The sequence below is a fragment of the Colletes gigas genome, unplaced genomic scaffold (genome assembly GCF_013123115.1).
Source record: "Colletes gigas isolate AHSC1104 unplaced genomic scaffold, ASM1312311v1 Colletes_gigas_Sc00097, whole genome shotgun sequence".
In the NCBI taxonomy this organism is placed as follows: domain Eukaryota; kingdom Metazoa; phylum Arthropoda; class Insecta; order Hymenoptera; family Colletidae; genus Colletes; species Colletes gigas.
The window spans coordinates 75,917-94,092 of NW_025106724.1; the positions used below are offsets into that span (position 1 = coordinate 75,917).

At 33.6% G+C, this 18,176-nt stretch overlaps 3 protein-coding genes across 4 annotated transcripts; all 3 read left to right on the forward strand.

The window, feature by feature from the left end:
* The first annotated feature begins 126 nt into the window (after positions 1–126).
* Positions 127–11,738, forward strand: LOC122404050 (glycogenin-1). Its single transcript, XM_043407916.1, has 10 exons — positions 127–218; positions 352–575; positions 5,313–5,448; positions 5,533–5,707; positions 5,786–6,075; positions 6,203–6,383; positions 9,562–9,765; positions 9,847–9,964; positions 10,505–10,580; positions 11,604–11,738. Exons 2-9 carry the CDS (start codon positions 569–571, stop codon positions 10,522–10,524), a joined length of 1,131 nt encoding a protein of 376 aa, XP_043263851.1. The 5' UTR covers positions 127–218; positions 352–568; the 3' UTR covers positions 10,525–10,580; positions 11,604–11,738.
* LOC122404055 (muscle M-line assembly protein unc-89-like) lies at positions 11,456–13,965 on the forward strand. Its single transcript, XM_043407929.1, has 2 exons — positions 11,456–11,489; positions 11,604–13,965. The coding sequence occupies exons 1-2, from the start codon at positions 11,456–11,458 to the stop codon at positions 13,256–13,258; spliced, it is 1,689 nt and encodes a 562-aa protein (XP_043263864.1). The 3' UTR covers positions 13,259–13,965.
* Positions 13,966–14,476: 511 nt separating this feature from the next.
* Positions 14,477–16,672, forward strand: LOC122404042 (leucine carboxyl methyltransferase 1). 2 transcript variants are annotated; one of them, XM_043407903.1, is made up of 5 exons: positions 14,477–14,841; positions 15,306–15,489; positions 15,576–15,927; positions 15,999–16,231; positions 16,409–16,670. In XM_043407903.1, the coding sequence occupies exons 1-4, from the start codon at positions 14,632–14,634 to the stop codon at positions 16,201–16,203; spliced, it is 951 nt and encodes a 316-aa protein (XP_043263838.1). In that variant the 5' UTR covers positions 14,477–14,631; the 3' UTR covers positions 16,204–16,231; positions 16,409–16,670. The 2 variants fall into 2 exon arrangements, with proteins under 2 accessions (XP_043263838.1, XP_043263836.1); XM_043407901.1 differs by having other exon boundaries at positions 15,999–16,672.
* The last annotated feature ends 1,504 nt before the right edge of the window (positions 16,673–18,176 follow it).

Genomic DNA, 18,176 nt, shown 5'->3' on the forward strand with positions numbered 1-18,176 from the left:
TGTCAAGGGGTTGATATCATTAATGTTAGACGTGATGCAAACTTTCTGAGAATGTAATGCTCACAAGCCCGAAACATAAACATTCCAATATGTGAAATCTAATGTGAATGCATTTATTTGTGGCAGTGGCACAGACGGACGAGGTATACAAGTAGACATTACACCTTACGGACTTTCCTGGCCCAATCTGACTGCCATACCGACCTGAAAATTCGGAGGTGAGTTTATTAGTATCCCCTTTATTAGTACATACTATTAGCTGTAATGTGTGCCTAAATACATGTGAGTTGATTATGGGAGGGATTCCTCGTCTGTGGTGAAATGTCTACACGTATACCTTGTCTGTGGTAGAGTCGATACCTTCGGTCGATAATGCAGAACTTTGGTTCGCATGGAACGGAAGGTGGGGATAGCGCCACGGCGATGGAAGGAGAGCCTCGATTCGTCACTCGTGTTGTAGCGCTGGTGAAGTGCGTATGAATCTTTGTCAGTTGTGTGGGAATTGGCAAGTGTTGAGTGTGCTGTAGAGTCATCCATCGAAGAAGAAACACAGAGTTTCTCTCCAACCATGGGTGGTAAGTACACGAATCGTCTGTGAGAGGCATTTTGACTTTTTTCCCCCTGCTAAACGCGTCTCGGCTTGTAGGTTACGTTCATTGAGAGTTCATTTGGGGTCTGTGATAAAGTCGCCGGTAACCGGTCTTGACCCAATGACCTTCATACGATTTATATCTAATATGGGCAACGAATAATAACCGTTTAACGCGTGAAAACACGTAGGTTTTAGGTTTTATTTAATCGTATCCCTGTAGTATGTTTTTACGTACGAAAAAATGATTTCTTTTCTAACTTCATTTTCTTCTCATTTACTTTTGAACATGTGTGCTCGTTTTAATTTATTTTGCAAAGATCGGTGAGATTCGCGGTATGTTTTCTGCTGTTCTATTCGAACGCATGCGCGAACTCTTTTTGTTTTGCTTTTTTTCGACAGAGACGACGCCAATTTAATATTATATGTATGTATACCGATAGTTGTACACGGATACATCAAATACATTACGCTTGGTTATGTTTTACAATCAATAGAATTACACGCTTGAAAACGACTTTGAGCAATTTTATTGTTTTTACTTGTAACAAAGTAATATTGCAAACATGCAAGTAAGTCTATTTTCGTTAGTGTAACTGGGCAGCCATATTTTAAGTTCTAACATGATACGCTGGTATAAATACAACGAACTTAATATTTATTCCATAATACTTTTTTCATATCCTCTATATTTGAAATTTATACAAAACGAAGTAGTTGACGTTGTTTGCAACAAAAAAAAAAATGTATCGTGCTTTAAGAAATAAAATTAATTTCGTGCTGTATACCATTTAATTAATTAAGTACTTGGAGGATTGGCTCAAGTGCAGGGAGGTATTCTGTGCCTTTTTTTTTTATTAGATGCAAGATTCCTGCTGCATAAAATAAGATAACTGTCGGCAGTATTCCTACCGTTTATTCTTAGCCGTCTGGGGGAGAAATTGCGGCTCTTTGCCAAACCCCGTCCGTCTCTCTATATTTATTTTACACGTGTGGTAAAATTGTCTTGTGTTATTCAAAAATGTCTTGCATAGATTCGCTGGGTTGTTCCGCGCGAGGCAAACGTGCGTGAACAAAGTATTATAAATAAAGAAAATATGCGCTTTGCATATTAATTACCTTCATTTTATTGTAAATATTTATCCTCGATTTTGAGTAATTACTTTTAAATGGTACATATTACCTAATTAAAGATTTTCGTAATCGGATGATATATATTTCGACTATATTAATTTATGTTTATCGATCGGTGCGGCACGATGATGTAACCGGGAGCGATAAACCCGTGAGAAATTCCACTGAAAAAAATGAAAAATTTAATGTTGACACAGTAATGATGCCTCGTTATTCTGTTTCGCGTTTTAATAATTCAACACGCGGGAGATGATAGTATAAAGACGACGAGAAGTCGGTAATTTCGAGAGCAGAAACGTGTAATACGTTTATATCCAGAGAACCGAATACTCCCCGAATAAAAAACGTGTCGTGCAAGAGCACAGAGTTTAATGTCACGCTAATCGGAATCCGTTCGTTCGTTCGTATTGTTCGGTGCATTGTACTTGGATCGACAGAAACTAGTCGAGTACTATTTTTATATAAGTTCAGTCTTGACCTTCGTCTGGGTTGGGCTCGGTAATTCTAGTTTCCGATCTACGGTCTCTAGACGTGCTAGGAACACAGTTGCGTCTTCTTTCGTACGATGCACTGATTCCTAATTAAACACTGGGAATGCAGTTGTTGTTTCTTCTATCCTTATTGTCTTAATTCCATGCGCAGCAGGCTTAAAATAGTCACGAAACGTATTTAATCGCAGCACGCTCTGCGACAGAATCGATCTTCATTTTGACATCGGGTGGCATTAAAAGGGGATGCCCAATTCTCGTTAATTAACACGTTTCGCATAGAATCGATGCTTGATCGGTATATCATTATACATTATTTACAAGTTTAATTACTTACTGCCCCTAATAAATCTTTAGTTAATTCTCTGAAAGTGTTTGGATGCCTTGTCTGTTCGTTTGAATTTTTCCATGGAGAAAGAACAGTAAGAGAATAATTTTAATACCAGTTGAAAATAACGCGGTAGCAAAGAAAGAGGTTCCCATTTGATAAATAGCACAATTACAGCAAGGAATTCTGTTTGAAAATTAGAAGCTCGTGTAATCGGCGGTTTATCGTCGTTCTGCCGAGACGATAAGAGCGACGAGAATGGTTATTTCGCGTCGCTACTACGAAGAGAAAGTGTCGATTCATAGACGATACGTGTGTACGGGATCGCATAAGGAAATCTGGCCAGACTTGGACGACAAGTGCTTGACCTAAGGCAAGAGTATATGAATGCATTTTGTACAAACGCTAGGCTCGGCTGCTATTATAAGCTGGTCGGCTTGTATAAATATAAACCTGTGTGGCACAACGCGACCCGCCGGCACTCTGCCTCTCGGGTTTCGTCTGCGTGTTACAATATACGAGAAGCCGAGTACCGCCGTTTCTCATAGCCAAGATAAATCTTTTATTGTTTTTCTTCTTCTTCTTTTTTCTCGCTGATGCGGTTCTTCCGCCAAAATGAAAATCGTTGCAAAGGAAACTTTTCCGGTTGCAACATTCGATATAACCCTCAAGTTGAATTTGTCTCGTCGTTGGGCTTGAAGCCTGAAACAATACAACTCTGAATAAATACATATGAATAAACTGTAAATGATCGTAAGTTAATTTCCCGGGACTCGATACGACCGAACGAGTTTTGTTTCGGTGAATATCGGTAACAGAAATCCGAGCTTTCTTCTATTCTCTTCCCGAGTTCTTCTCATCTCTCCTCGTTCTACATCTGTGACTTGTCAGTGCTGTTCCTTTGCATTCATTACATTTAATTTTACCACCGTGCTTGACGCGACCGCCGAGCACCGCGTATATGATATGTATTTCACCGATCTAACGAAACAAAATTATTGCATATACATTTTATATTAGTATCCAAAGATTAAAAAAAAACCATACATGTACGAGATGTTGTCATATGGATCGGAATAACGTCATTTTGTAAAGAAATTGTATGTGTACAGTTTAAAAGTCCGATATACTATGTAGAATGAACGATTATTGTCGAGCTGATAAGAAACCGATGTAAACCAATGCTAACTACATAAAAATTAAATGTCTTATATTCCGCAGTGTGCACTGGAGAAGCACTAATTGCTGGCTTATATGTAAATAGACCTAGACGAATGTTGAGATAGGCATACTTGAGCATACTTATTTTCACATTCCGACAGATCGAGTCTCGAACTAATAATAATCTATTTACTGTAAACGGAATAGTTGTACCAGTGACAGTTGATGTCACGAAAACGATGCTATGTTTATTTTTAATATTTTTTGTCGCCCATTCAACCATCGTAAAAAATGAAAATGAAAAATCATTATGATGAATAGTTGAATGTACCGTTTTGTCGATTTGTCGTAGATTGAACTATCATTTATGCGATGATTATAACGATCAACCTCGTAAAGTGTACGTACCTAACGCGGGAAACATAACACCTCATTCAATGTCGATACGTAGAACGCAACCATTCCAGAAACATGAACGGTACATTTTCAAGGCTCGAGGTTACCTAATTACACGGGATTTCGTAAAACGTCTACATTGTACGATATTGTCTAGAAGGAAATTTGATAAAATGTTAAAGACCTGATTTTCCTATTCCTTCTGATAAATATACATAGAAATTAAACTACAAGTATAAAAGTTAAGAATGCTTTAAAGTTGCGTTATGTGTGCAACTCGAACCAGTGGCCAACGACGTTGAATTAGCAAAATCGTTTTATTTTGCTAATTCGACGCGTTCTTTCTTGCCGATTATATCCTATCTGGTGGGATATACAGCACAGCAAGTTCAGATAATGACTAAAAATAGAGTTTTATCCAGGAAGACTAGAGCCAAATTTCTTGAGATCTGGTGGCCTCGGTTAGCGAGTAAGCTGCCACTCGCGATGACATTCGCGAATTAGAAATAGAAAACGTTATAAATAATTTCTTTGCTCGCGGAAAGCAAACGCATTTTGATTCCCGCGCTTCGATCCAACTTCTATTTCGAACCTTTCGAAACAAAATGTATTTTCTAAGCTAACTTCCTTACCAAAAGATATTTTCGAAAACCGGGCTAGTTTTTATAAGTACAACAGTACTTACTTTGAATTCCATCGGCAATAATCTTTCCGATATTCCTATTGTTATTATTAACCGAGGAACATTCTTCGCGTTAGATAATTGTTGGAATGCTGTCTTCTGTTTTATGTAATCGTTGGAAACAAATGGTAAATTAAAGTCAATGGCATCGACAGAGTTCACGGAGTTATCTTTCCTCGACTGCTTCTATCAATTGAAAAATGCATTTCAATTTGAGCTATATTGATGATGTAATATCAAAGACAATACAGGAATCAATGTTTCAATGTCTGCCAAGTTAATTTCACTCACAGCATGCCAATTAATATACATTGCGATACGATCAATATCAATGTTATCGAGCAACGAGGACTTGATTCACGTACACGCGCAATTATTTATAATCGTGTGCGTGAATAAATATTGGTCAATCAAATGTTTTTTCATTCTTTCATTTTTTACTTGGATTTCAATCGTTATGAAACGAGTATACTATAATATAGAAATATCAATAGTTTATTGGCATGCTTATGTATATTGTAACATAAATTTCAGGATATGCCTGGGTTACACTGGCTACCAATGATGCCTATTCCTTAGGCGCTTTAGTCTTGGCACACTCTTTGCGTCGAGTAGGTACCAAGCACGAATTAGCTGTTTTGGTCACTCCTGGGGTAACAGAAACAATGAGGTGGGTACACGACTTGTTAATAATTTATTTTTAAGTAATCTGCTACGTATACGAATAATTCAAATTTCTCTTTCATCGATTTAGGGAAAAATTGGCAGCAGTATTTTCTCTAGTAACGGAAGTAAATGTACTCGATTCGAAAGATGAAGCTAATTTGGCACTTTTAGCTAGACCAGAATTGGGTATTACATTTACCAAATTACATTGTTGGAGACTGACTCTATATGACAAATGTGTCTTTCTTGATGCAGATACTCTTGTAAGTGTTTAACCAATCTATAACGATATTCTACTTTATTCAGATTCTTCTTTCTAATTCTTGATACGTATACATTAGGTAATCAGAAATTGCGATGAATTATTTGAACGGGAAGAACTGTCTGCTGCCCCTGACGTCGGCTGGCCTGACTGTTTCAATTCTGGTGTATTTGTATACAAACCATCTCAACAAACTTTTGCTTCTATCACTGCATTTGCTGCAAATAAAGGCTCGTTTGATGGCGGTGATCAAGGTTTACTAAACATGTACTTCAGTGATTGGGCCCACAAAGATATTTCGAAACATTTACCGTTTATCTATAATATGTGTTCGACGGCTACCTATTCCTACCTCCCTGCATTCAAACAGTAAGAAAGCCTTATGTTTTTTTTATCAATTATGGAATAATATCTTCTTATTACGTACGCGTATAAGTTGCGATATCATAATAGCAACACATAAAATAAAGTAATTGCAGATATTCTTGTTTCCCAGATTCGGAGACGATGTTAGAATAATACATTTCATTGGTATTACAAAACCATGGTTACAGTATTTTGATACTATGACTGGTATTGTTCAACCACCAATGGAATCTGCACATTTACAACCATTATTACAATTATGGTGGAATATATTTTGTGAAAAAGTGCATCCTCACTTATCACCTGTTATGGTAAGTTCAATCAATTACTTTCAGTGTTTAACCAATTATAGACATGGAAAAGAACACTGTAAATATAATGATTTTTCAAATAACTTTGTACATTTTTTTTTGTTTTTCTTTTTTTCTTTTTTCCTTGTTTATTGTACGTTATATTAGACTAAGGTTTTACATATCCCAAATAAAATGCAAAAGCAATAAGCCATTGAATTGAAACATAATTTGGAAAAAGGTAAGGTAGCGTGCTTCCATTGCTCTTGTTAGTGTGCCATTCACTTTGCAAAATGTTTTTTTAAACATCTTTAGAATTAGTTTACATATAACAAGCACAGTCACCCACTGTTACATATAAACATGCTTGATGAAGTAGTTAAGATTGTATATATTGCACATATTGAAAAGTATTATTATATAACATATGTATGAAAATTATCGTATTGCGGCCAAACTATTATTTCTCTTTTGAAAAATTAAATGTGTATGCAGACATTGTAAATAATATTCAAAACAAACAAGTGACATTTTCTGACATGATTTATTTTTTGTGGCATTCAAGGTATATTTTTCGTTTTACCGTTGTAGCATAATTTTCAATATTGATAATAGCTGAAGCGATACAACAAACGATATAAAAATTATATTACAAATTTTCAAGGAATTTCCAAAGTAGCATAGCTAGTAGAACATTTTGAACTTCTTTGATCTTTTTGTTACCATTTTTTTTTTTTCCTCTTGTAGATCAGTGTCCATTTTTTTTATTTCGCGCTATTGTATTTACAATATAAACATTTGTAATTTGCAAGTATGTAAATTCCAATACGTGACTCGTGTTAACATATAGAGAAACGAATTGATAAAGATGAATGTTGCCAATTTAGTTTGGTATTTGGTACTTTATCAGGTTATGATTATTATTATTAATACGACACAAACTATATCATTTTTAACTGATTATACAGTAAAACCTTCATTTAATGTACTGATTGGGGAACCGGAGCGTACGTAAAATAGCGTCTTATCACCTAGGCGGTTCATCACCTTCAAGAAATTATCCAATTTTAATATAGAACGGGAAAAAATTGAACGGTATATAACTTGGACATGTTCGGACGTAGAATCATGGAATACTGTCTGTTAAATCCGAAATATGACTAAAACATAATATCATTTGCTATAATAATATTACATATTTCCCAAATAGTGATTCTGGCATAAGAAAAATGGACACTGTTATATTAGTTTTCTACTAACCAACTGAATGTGCATTTTTCTGTTTTGGCATGATGCTTGCATAGACCACCAGCACATTGGCACCAATTTGGCACGAATTTTCTCCTATGCCTTTTCGCACCCATATTCCAAACAGTCCCACTTACGTAGACGTACAAGACAAAGCACAGAGTGACTTTTACGTAGAAACACCAGATTTCTCAGAATTTAAAGACCCGTGGGAAAATTATCACGTGCAAAGTGATCTAGTTTTTCATAGAAAAGAAGACAATAATGAAACAAAACAGTATTATTCCACAACCGACAGATCTTCATCCATAAGTATGTTAAGTGATACGTTTAATTCTGTCGAGTCTGTTCATCAGACACATTATGAATCACCACCGGAACACGACAAGGAAGTGTTTTACGAGCAACAATGTAACCAATATAATACTTCTCGTTCACATGCCCAACACCATAGCAATCAAGAACAATCTAACCAGTTCATTGGTGAAAGTAAACAAAAACATATGTTTTTTCATTCTGATAATACTCCCATTTTAAACGTTCAATCTGATTACTGGCAAAATCAACAAAATACAGAAAATTATGTACCCGTACATAGTGTACAACATTACACCAATGAATTTCAACGACATGTTGATTATCAACATTCTTGGAGCAATAGCTGCAAATCATTACCAGAAGAAACAAAAAGACATCAACATGTTAACCACCAACATACTTATCACTATCCTTGCAATGATAATCACGAATTATTTCCAGAAGAAACAACACAACATCAACATGCTTACCAGCATTCTGCAAACAATAGTAATAAATCACTACCGGAAGAAACAAAACAGCATCAACACCATGAACCTTATGTTAATCATCAACATAGTACTCAACATCAAATATATGATAATGTAACTCATCGTCAAGCTACTCAATGTTATGAACAAAACAGTCAAACTTTTCATTCCAATGAACATACTGATTTCCAGTCTGAAAAACAAAAACCTTATAATACAAATGAACGTAAACAAGCTACAGAAAATAATACAATTCATCAAAATAATCTCTTTACCAAACAAAATACTGAACAAGGTGAAAATATAAACATTACAGACGAACGAACTAATGCACTGATATCTACTAGCCCTCATCCTGTTTCCAAACCTTGTACAGATATCCACAATGTAGCAACGCAATCTGACCTACACGTAACGGAAGACAGTTCAAATGTAAGTAATTGTTCCCATATACTTCTTTAGATTGCATTAAAGTTAAAAAATGTACTTTAGACTTTATGCCTCTTGTCATCATCTATAGTGGATATTATATAGCCAATGTATATTTATTTAGTTACAATTAATCGTATAGATACTTACATAAAATATATATTAAACATATTGTTTGTATAACTAATAGTTTTTGGGACATTACTTGCAGTTTTAATGCAGTTATTTAGTAAAAGTGTTTTTACGAAATGTCTCTAACAATCCTGACAAAATTTATCTACACTTTACATTTGTTTAGTTTCCTTGGCATTATCCTATAGTTATACCGATAAACTGAGTAACAGTATTTGCTTGTAGGAAGGAAATTTATAATATTCTCGAATTTTTAACATTATTATTATTGTTATTATTGTTATTATTATGAGATTTAAGGCTTACGCGGACCGAGTTTATACTCGAATTCAAGGCTTCCTCCGGAAGGATGCCACGTCTATCTTCAACAATTCGCCTTTTTATTATTATTACTTTACTAATTTGTGCTAGATTTGTGTGTGCGTCACTTTTCTATATGTTTGTGGTATATGCATTTGTATGTATATCATAACAATTTATAAGGTAACTTGTTAAAATAGTTGCTAGAAACATATACTGTATCTTAGTCTCGCTCTACTACTTCTTAGATGTATTATATTACAAATGAATTAAAAAGAAAGGTATTTTTTTTATTTTTGTAGGCTGGACTTGCCGGTGCCTTGGCTCAAATAACATTGGGTGAACCCAGAAGTGCTGAACAAATTGCATTAGAAGAACATATGCGTAAGCAAAGTTGGGAGCAGGGACAAATCGATTATATGGGTCTTGATAGTTTTGACAATATCTGGAAGAAAATCTGTCAAACCCTCTCTCTTGCACCAACGCGACTACCATCTCCTCCTAAGGTAACTAATTCAATTCAATAGTTTCTATAAATTGATAAAAGTAGCTATTTAGATAAACAAGGTTTATAATTGAATTCACAGGAAACGCAAAAGGTGGCGAAATCAACGACCGATAAGACAGTTGAATCTGTTGAGTGTACCGAATCCGTTGGTTCCGTTCAACCTGCTGAGTCTACAGACGAGGTGGATAAAGAAACCGGTATGTGTTCTTATACTATACTATATTTTCATAGGTGTACGTATCACATATATTTTGTGATTATATAGGCTATTTTATAAAATATATCGCATAACTGGGATATAAGTGATTTCTGAGCTGGAAATAAAAAATATTATTTTTGTTTCGGAATATTTGTATATTTCAAATTATACATGATTACTTTCCACACATTTTTTTATGTATATGTATGTTACGATTATGACTGCATATCAAAATGAATTCAATGAAAATTTTGAGCATCAATAAAAATGTAAGAAGTTGTAAATCAAAGTGCTGAATAGTGCAAAGCTATTAACTGTTTTCTTGAACACGCTTTGCGATTTTATTTTTCCCCTTTTTTTTTAATACAGCATGTGATATTCAAACTGATATTTCATGATAAAACTTTTGTGATAGAACGTTAATTCAAAACGAACGCAAACAGTACTCGATACGAAATTGGAAAATTTTAATATAATCTAAAAAACGCGAAAAATATATATTTTTACACAGTTTATGAAGTTTAAGTGTTTGAAACAGGAACAGAGGACAGCAACTAACAGATCCTGGCGCCATAGCATTGCTACGTCTTGTATTGTCGTTTTGCTTTAATGGGGTAAATATTTTAAGAACTCACATCGTCGCAACCGCGATTTTTATAATCATATTTTTAAATAATTTAAAAGTTTGTTGAACGTAACTAAAACAGTAAATAATATATAGTATATTGAACTTGATATCATTAGGGCAGCATCAATTAATAATAAATCATACCATTCTGTTTTCATTCATTGTACGTTAACATTAAATGCCCACATATCTAATTTAGTAAATTTTAAACATTTGGTTCTTACTAAATTTATTTTAAAATAAAATCTGGAAAATATATTAACTGTGTAACCAATTAAATTTTAATTAATATTTTTAAATGAAAGATTCTTGTAAATTTTCTAAAATAATCTATGTCAAATTAATGACGTATCTCAAAAGAAATTATTAAATATTACTAATTTTTCAAATACCAAATGAATATATTTGTATAGCTTGCTTATGTTTATTTCAAAACAAGAATACTCTACATGTGTGCTTGGTATAATAACAACTGTGCTGCAAAAAAATCAAATATGTTTGCAATCATCGTGCATGACGTGTTTCTTCGTATCATTATTGTAACACAACATTTCTAATATCTGTATAATATGCTAAAAATATTTTGACTTTATGTTTTGTGTGCTTCAAATTAACACAGTGTTTATGGTACATTCATATTAGTATTTAGTGTTATCATGTAGCATTTAATAAGAGCACTTTTTCAGTAATAATTTAAATCATTGTATTCTTCGCATTAGAAGTAGAGAATCTTTTCAAATACATGTATGCAATTGAAAATAATATTAAGGAGATAGAGTATCACTTATGTGTATATTTTTTAATTTGCACATAATTTTATTTCATAATCCATAATTATTTATTATACGTTCCCTGCCACGAATGATAATAGTAATTGAAATCTTTATTGAAAATTGTATGAAAATTTAGATATTAAATTTATTTAGCAAGGAACGTATTATCAATTTTAATTCCCATAAATTATTACATTTATACATATACATATAATGTGATTATCTTTTTTATTTAGCTCAAGCAACGATCAGTCATACCGAAGAACAATCTCTAGTTAACAATGTTCCTATAACAGACAATGATAACATAGTATCTAAATTATCCGAGAAGGGTGGAGAATTTATCAATACTACATCATCTTCCGCTGAAAAAACTAAAAATGGACAAACAGTATCGGAAGAAATAAAAGATATTTCTGATAAATCTACAACAAGATTTGAAAGTGAACCTCATGGTATGATTATAGACTCTTTTTCTACACAATCTACGACGCAAACATCTCCTGAAAAACCTGCAGAGGAATTTAGTAAAAGTTTATTGTTAAGAGGAGCCCCGCAAGAAATAACTATACCCATAGTACCATGCGACTTGGTTCAGTCTTGTTCAATCGGAGAACAGAAAGTTGAATCTTGTAACAAAGATAACGTCAGTTTTCTTATTCCGACAGAGGAACTTGCAAGTACTGTAACAAACCTTGAAATTACTATAGATGCGCAACAAATAAAACAACCAGATATTCGAGATGAAAAGCATGCAAATGAATTATCAACTGCTTCTGAAGTTCTTACAGTCAGCCCTGTACCGATACAAGTTGCAGAATCTGTTCTTCAAATGGAACCTAAAGAATCTGTGTCGGATTCGGAAACGGTGACCGAAGAAGTTCTTTCCTCTACGATAACACCTGTCCATGAGTCTAATGTACTCTGCTTGAAAACAGATTTAGAAAATAAAGTACAAGTTAATGGTTCGGCGTCGGCAATTGATTCTGTACCGAACAAGGAGAAATTAAGTTCTGATATTATCGATACTGTTAATAAATTGAGCGAATCGTTTACAAAATCAGCAGAAATTTCACAAATTCTACCTCTCGTAGGACAAGTTCAACTTGAAGAAACAGCCACATTACCTTTAAGTATGGCCGAAAGCACGGAAACATATACCGATACACATTTACAAGTAACAGAATCGATACAGGAAATGAAAGAATCTGAGAGTTGTAGAAAAGAAATAACAGAACCGGTACAAGTCAAAGAAACTGAAAGTTGCACGAAAGAGACAATGGAGCCGGTACAACAAGTTAAAGAATCCGTTGACAGCACAAAGAAAACAACAGAAGCAATGGACCAGATTAAAAAAAGTGAAAGTTGCAGAAAAGGGACAGGTAAATCTTCTGCAGAGTGTCAAGTAGCTAAAACATCACAGTCGAGAGAAAATCCGGTTAGGCCGTCGAGAGCAAAAGAATTGACTGTATCTTCTAAAAGTGTTCCAGAAACTCCACAGGATTTAAAAAGTCAAGAGAAAGCAACAAAGAAAGTTGTAAAGAAGACACCGGAGAAATCAGCATCGGAAACAGACCCTGTAGAAACAGCTGAGGGCGATGGTACAGGGAAGAAAGTTGGAAAAAAGGTGGTGAAAAAGGTCGCAAAAAAGTCAAAATCGAAACCGGAAGAGGCACTGGATGATGATGCAGAAGAATGTAGTTCTCATAGTAAACAAAAGAAGACTGTCAAACTTGTTAAAAAAGGTACAAAAACTTTGCAAACTCCTGATATTGATACAACCGTTTCTGAAACCCCATCGTCTAGTACCTCCGATACTCCAGTTCCGCCAAAAAGAAAAGTAAAAGCTACAGCTACAAAATCAGTCGTTAAGAAGTCAGACGTAGAATAGTAATTGCCATAACAGGAACTGACAATAATGATAAAAATACTCTAAGAAAAAGTTTTAAAATTAGGAGCCATAAAAACAATGAAGTAATGAAAGGTGATACTTACTAGTCTCTCCTAATTTTTTATACTTTTAATATGCCTAAAATCGTATCACCCGTAGTTTTGATGTTTGAACGCATTGGAATTTATTAAGCCGCATTATATTCCAATGTCATGTTTTGCTTTCTAATTTATATATATTTTACTATGTGCCCTTTCTAATTAAGTGTCAATGCTAAATAAAGCTTTTATATTTTATTCCTACTTATCTATTTACATATATTCTTTGGAGTAAAACTAATACCATAGTAGGTATAGTGCTCTGTAATTACAATTGTATCGATATATTATTTCAATATGTGTCTCGACTAATTTTTCACTCATTTGTTAGCATCAATTTATTTAAAAGCGTATATGCAAATAGCTGTGATTGATCATCTTTATGATATAATATACAATGTTGAGAAAAGCACATGAAACATTATTTGTTGTGGTAATTCACTGTAAAAATTATAAATTTTTTATGTATCAATTTGTATCTTTATATATTTATACATATATATATATAGTATGCAATTATACCATCACACGAATTTCTTGTTTAAAAGATGCCAGGGGTATTAAATTTATTCAAATACACTTGCTAACATTACAACGTACATTATTTTATTTATTACCCGTTTGAATTGAAGCTAATCTATTTAAATCTGTGAAAAGAAAAGTTTGAATAATTCAGTAATAAAATTTATTTATACTTTATACCTTCTTTCTTACATACTTCTTCCCTAATGTATTTATTTTCCATTAATACTTTATCGGATCCATTTAATCGACACAGTTACTAACGTTTATCAAAAAATTATGAACAGACATAAATTTATGAAGAAACATAAAAATGGCTGGGCAGTCGGGATTCGAAATTGTATACCATTGACGCGAGAAAGGACTTGAGCTGTGTTCAAGAGCAAGAAGGGTTCTTTATCGATTTTCCAAAGTTGCGTCAAGTGCTGACCTCGTGAACATGTGGCTCGTGCGGTAGGATATGTCGTCGGCTTTCCCCACCATTCCGTTAAAAGCTAAGGAAGTTCGTCGTTACTAGTATCGCCGTCGATCTGATCTACTACTCGCAATTATGCCAAATCTGGCCACCACACTGTATACAGCATACAGCAGGCACACAGCAGTCTCGCGTCGCCAGTTGTCGCCAGTTGTCGCCAGCAGTATGGTCGCTTGTGCAGGTCTTCGTCTGTAAGTGGCGAGTACCGCGGTTCTCGACTAAACGAATACATACGAAATTATGATTAATCGTAACTGAAGTGAACGAAAATTGGTGTAATGATCAAAGATATGGCTGATGATGAGGCCATACAGGCCACCAACGATGACGCGAGTGAGTGTAAAAGATACGCGGTACAACTTGGTTACTGGTCCGATCCATTTATCAACTTTTTCGTGAAACAAACCGGACGAAAAGCGCCCGAAATCAATCGTGGTTATTATGCCAGAGTAAAGGGCATCGAAGTGTTCGTTGACAAGTTTATCAAGGTACGTGTCGTTGAAATAATTTTTCCGAATTTCGTAATCCCAATTCCGAAATTGGCATAACCTAGAAACATGATAGAAACAATTCGGGATACAGCTGATTTGAGTAGCAAAGGACGTATACTATGCAGTGCGGGAAACCTTGACCTGACCAAGGCCCTGTCCTAATTTCTCGCGGTCCACCTTTTCCTGTGGAACTACGATATAACACCTGTCACACACTTTTCGCACAGAAATAATAAATAATTACAGCCGGATTGTTAATCTTTAGAATAATTACTATTGTGCTCTGTACATCGATAGTATTGTTTTCCTTTTATACTTTAAAAAGTATGATTGAAATTAATCAGTAAATTGGAGATATAATACGTACTTATACGTTTATATATTTTCATGCCGAAAAATAGAATAAAACTTGGTTGAGCCTTTTTCAATAGATTATACATTAATTTATAACATTGAAATAGTTGTCTGGTGAGAAAGGGCAAATTATAAATTTGGGTGCTGGATTTGATACCCTTTATTGGAGGCTGAAAGATGCAGGAAAGAGCCCGATTAACTTTGTAGAACTTGATTTTCCCAGTGTCACTGCTAGAAAATGCTATCACATTAAAAAGCACAAACAATTGATAGATATGATGAATACAGAAGGTAGAATGACCAGATGCTATTAATTTTTCAACACCGGCATTTTTCACAGACGAATTTCTCCATCGTTTCCTATCTGTTTCTTATAGATGGGGAAATTAGATTTTCGACGACAGATCTACACGGTGCCAACTATCACTTAGTAGGAATAGATCTGCGGCACATATCCGAACTTACTAATAAATTATCGCAAGCAGAAGTTAATTTTAATCTGCCAACCATGTTCCTTGCAGAATGCGTCTTAGTGTATGTAGACGCTAGCGCAGCTTCTGCATTGTTGAAATGGCTTGCCGCAAAATTTCCAAATAGTGTTTTTGTTAATTACGAGCAAGTGAATATGAAAGATAAATTTGGACAAGTTATGTTGTCTAATTTACGTAGTCGTGGGTGTTTGTTGGCTGGAGTGGAAGACTGTGAATCTTTGGAAACCCAACAAAGACGGTACGTATTCGTGTTTAATATTATAAAGTTAATGACCATTATCAAGAGGATTTGAAAATTGTGTATTTCAGCTTTACAATAAATAATTGGGAAGGCTCTAATGCATGGACAATGGTAGAGGTCTATGATTCGCTACCTCAAACTGATCGAAGTCGAATCGAGCGTATAGAAATGTTGGACGAACGAGAGCTTTTGACACAGTTATTGCAACATTATTGTATCTCTGTTGCTTCGAATGGACAAACATTTAAGAATCTGTCTATAGCACAGGGTTAGCCTTCCTAACTCTTCTAAGTTACTCCAGGTAGTAATATTGTATTGTTAAAAGGTATAAACTTGTAAGTACACACGTGTGGTAACTAAAGATGCAAAATCATTGTTCATTAATGGAATTAATAAGTGAAAATCTCTAATTCTGGTACGAATTGATAAATCTGTTCGTTTTTATACTTGGTAATGTTAATATTTTCTTTCATTATAGCAACTTTGTATGTATTTTTCATTATGGGGTGAATAATATATACAGTGTATATCTACTCGAACAAGATTTTTAAGGTGTTAGAAAGAAGCAAATTGTAAGTAAACTTGTATAAAACAGATAATTTGGTATAAAAATGTTCAATTCTATTATATTAATTTTAAAACACCATTCTATATTTCCATTTTAACTATATTTGTATGCTATAAATGTTATAATGTCTGTAATGTAAAAATAATATCGAAGAAAAATATAAAGTTCTTTCCTGTCTTTTGAACCACTGCTAAACATAAAATAATATTTGAAAGAACAAAACTAGTTTACTGGTTTTTAAAGATATATATTTTTAATATTTTCCATTCGTACAACGTTTAATTAATTTTTATGAATTCCATATAGTACTTCCTATAACATTAATCTACCATTCTATGGTAATCGTTGGTCCAATGTAAACAGACTTTAAAGTTTTAATTTTAAGCATCTGTAAATTTATTTTCTTACGCTGCTTACTATTTTGTACTTAAAAACACTTATCTTTATAGCGTTTCCTATAAATAATTACATTTTTACTAAGTCGTTGTAGATCAAATTAATATTATAAATCATTGATTGAACCACTACGCATGTAGTTTTCTATGAGCGTGATTATGTAAAATAATAACATGCAACGAAAATAAAATTTTACTTAAATATTGAAAAATAGAAAACAGTATACTATATTGTGAAAGTAAATATTTGAGTGTATCGTTTAAGAAACTTCTGGCTAGTTTCGTTTTAATTAGTTACATGTACAGAATGGGTTAATTAAAATACAACCAATAGTCACACGTTGCAAGACATTGTAACTTATGCTACTATTAGGATATACATATAACATGCAATTATTTCTGTATATTAAAAAAAAAACAAAGAAATGTATATACAGGAAATTGTACTTTCACCATTGTCATCATAAGTAAGTACGTTAGGTGGATCTTAAAGCGGTAGTAAAAAAATTCTCAGGAACACACACACACACACACACACACACACACACACACACACACTGTCGTCTGTCTGTACATTAATAAGACAACAATATGTGAACTAATTTCATTCCAATGAAATTTCTAACCGACTCATTGAATTGCCAACAGCTTGATCGCTGGATTAATAAAGATTTATTTTCTTATAAAGGAACATCAGGGTTACAATATATGCAAATTAAGAGTAATATGAAAATGGAATTTTTACCAGATGGTGTGAAAAAACTTATGTTCCAATAACAATACGACTATTTGTTGTTTGTATTTCTCCCATCTTTCATCAATGTGTCGATTATCAGTTGACTTTAGCTATATTTTCTTGATTATTCGCGATAATATATATGTACCAATATCCTTACAAAGGCTTATTAGACCATAAGACGTAACATTATATAGGGAAAAATACATGTGTGTTGAAAAAAAATTATGAATTCGTATGTTTTCAAAAATAGGATTGCATACCTGGAGTAACAAAAGCTAAAAAAAATAATCTAATATTCTATTTTTCTGGAAAGTTATAGATCACGGTTATATCTATCGGTAATAGTAGATTCTTTCCAATTTCGTGTTTTAAGCATTCAGTAATAAAATTGCACTCGATCATAATAGTTTCGTATGACTTTACCTTATTTACTTGAAATAATATCTATTATACATGTTAAATGTTTTAGATAACTGGAAGTTTGAGAATCAAATTATTCTTGTTAAGTATTGCAAATTGGGGAAAAACACTGCCAATATATAAT

Excerpts from the sequence above, each read along its gene's own strand:
- LOC122404050 (XM_043407916.1), top strand. Across the intron at positions 5,708-5,785 it reads TTCTTGATGCAGATACTCTT|GTAATCAGAAATTGCGATGA; the intron begins GTAAGTGTTTAA and ends CGTATACATTAG. Across the intron at positions 6,076-6,202 it reads TACCTCCCTGCATTCAAACA|ATTCGGAGACGATGTTAGAA; the intron begins GTAAGAAAGCCT and ends CTTGTTTCCCAG.
- LOC122404055 (XM_043407929.1), top strand. The coding sequence starts at position 11,456 with ATGATAATAGTAATTGAAATCTTTATTGAAAATT. Across the intron at positions 11,490-11,603 it reads TGAAATCTTTATTGAAAATT|CTCAAGCAACGATCAGTCAT; the intron begins GTATGAAAATTT and ends TTTTTTATTTAG.
- LOC122404042 (XM_043407901.1), top strand. The coding sequence starts at position 14,632 with ATGATCAAAGATATGGCTGATGATGAGGCCATACAGGCCACCAACGAT. Across the intron at positions 14,842-15,305 it reads TCGTTGACAAGTTTATCAAG|TTGTCTGGTGAGAAAGGGCA; the intron begins GTACGTGTCGTT and ends ACATTGAAATAG. Across the intron at positions 15,490-15,575 it reads AGATATGATGAATACAGAAG|ATGGGGAAATTAGATTTTCG; the intron begins GTAGAATGACCA and ends TGTTTCTTATAG.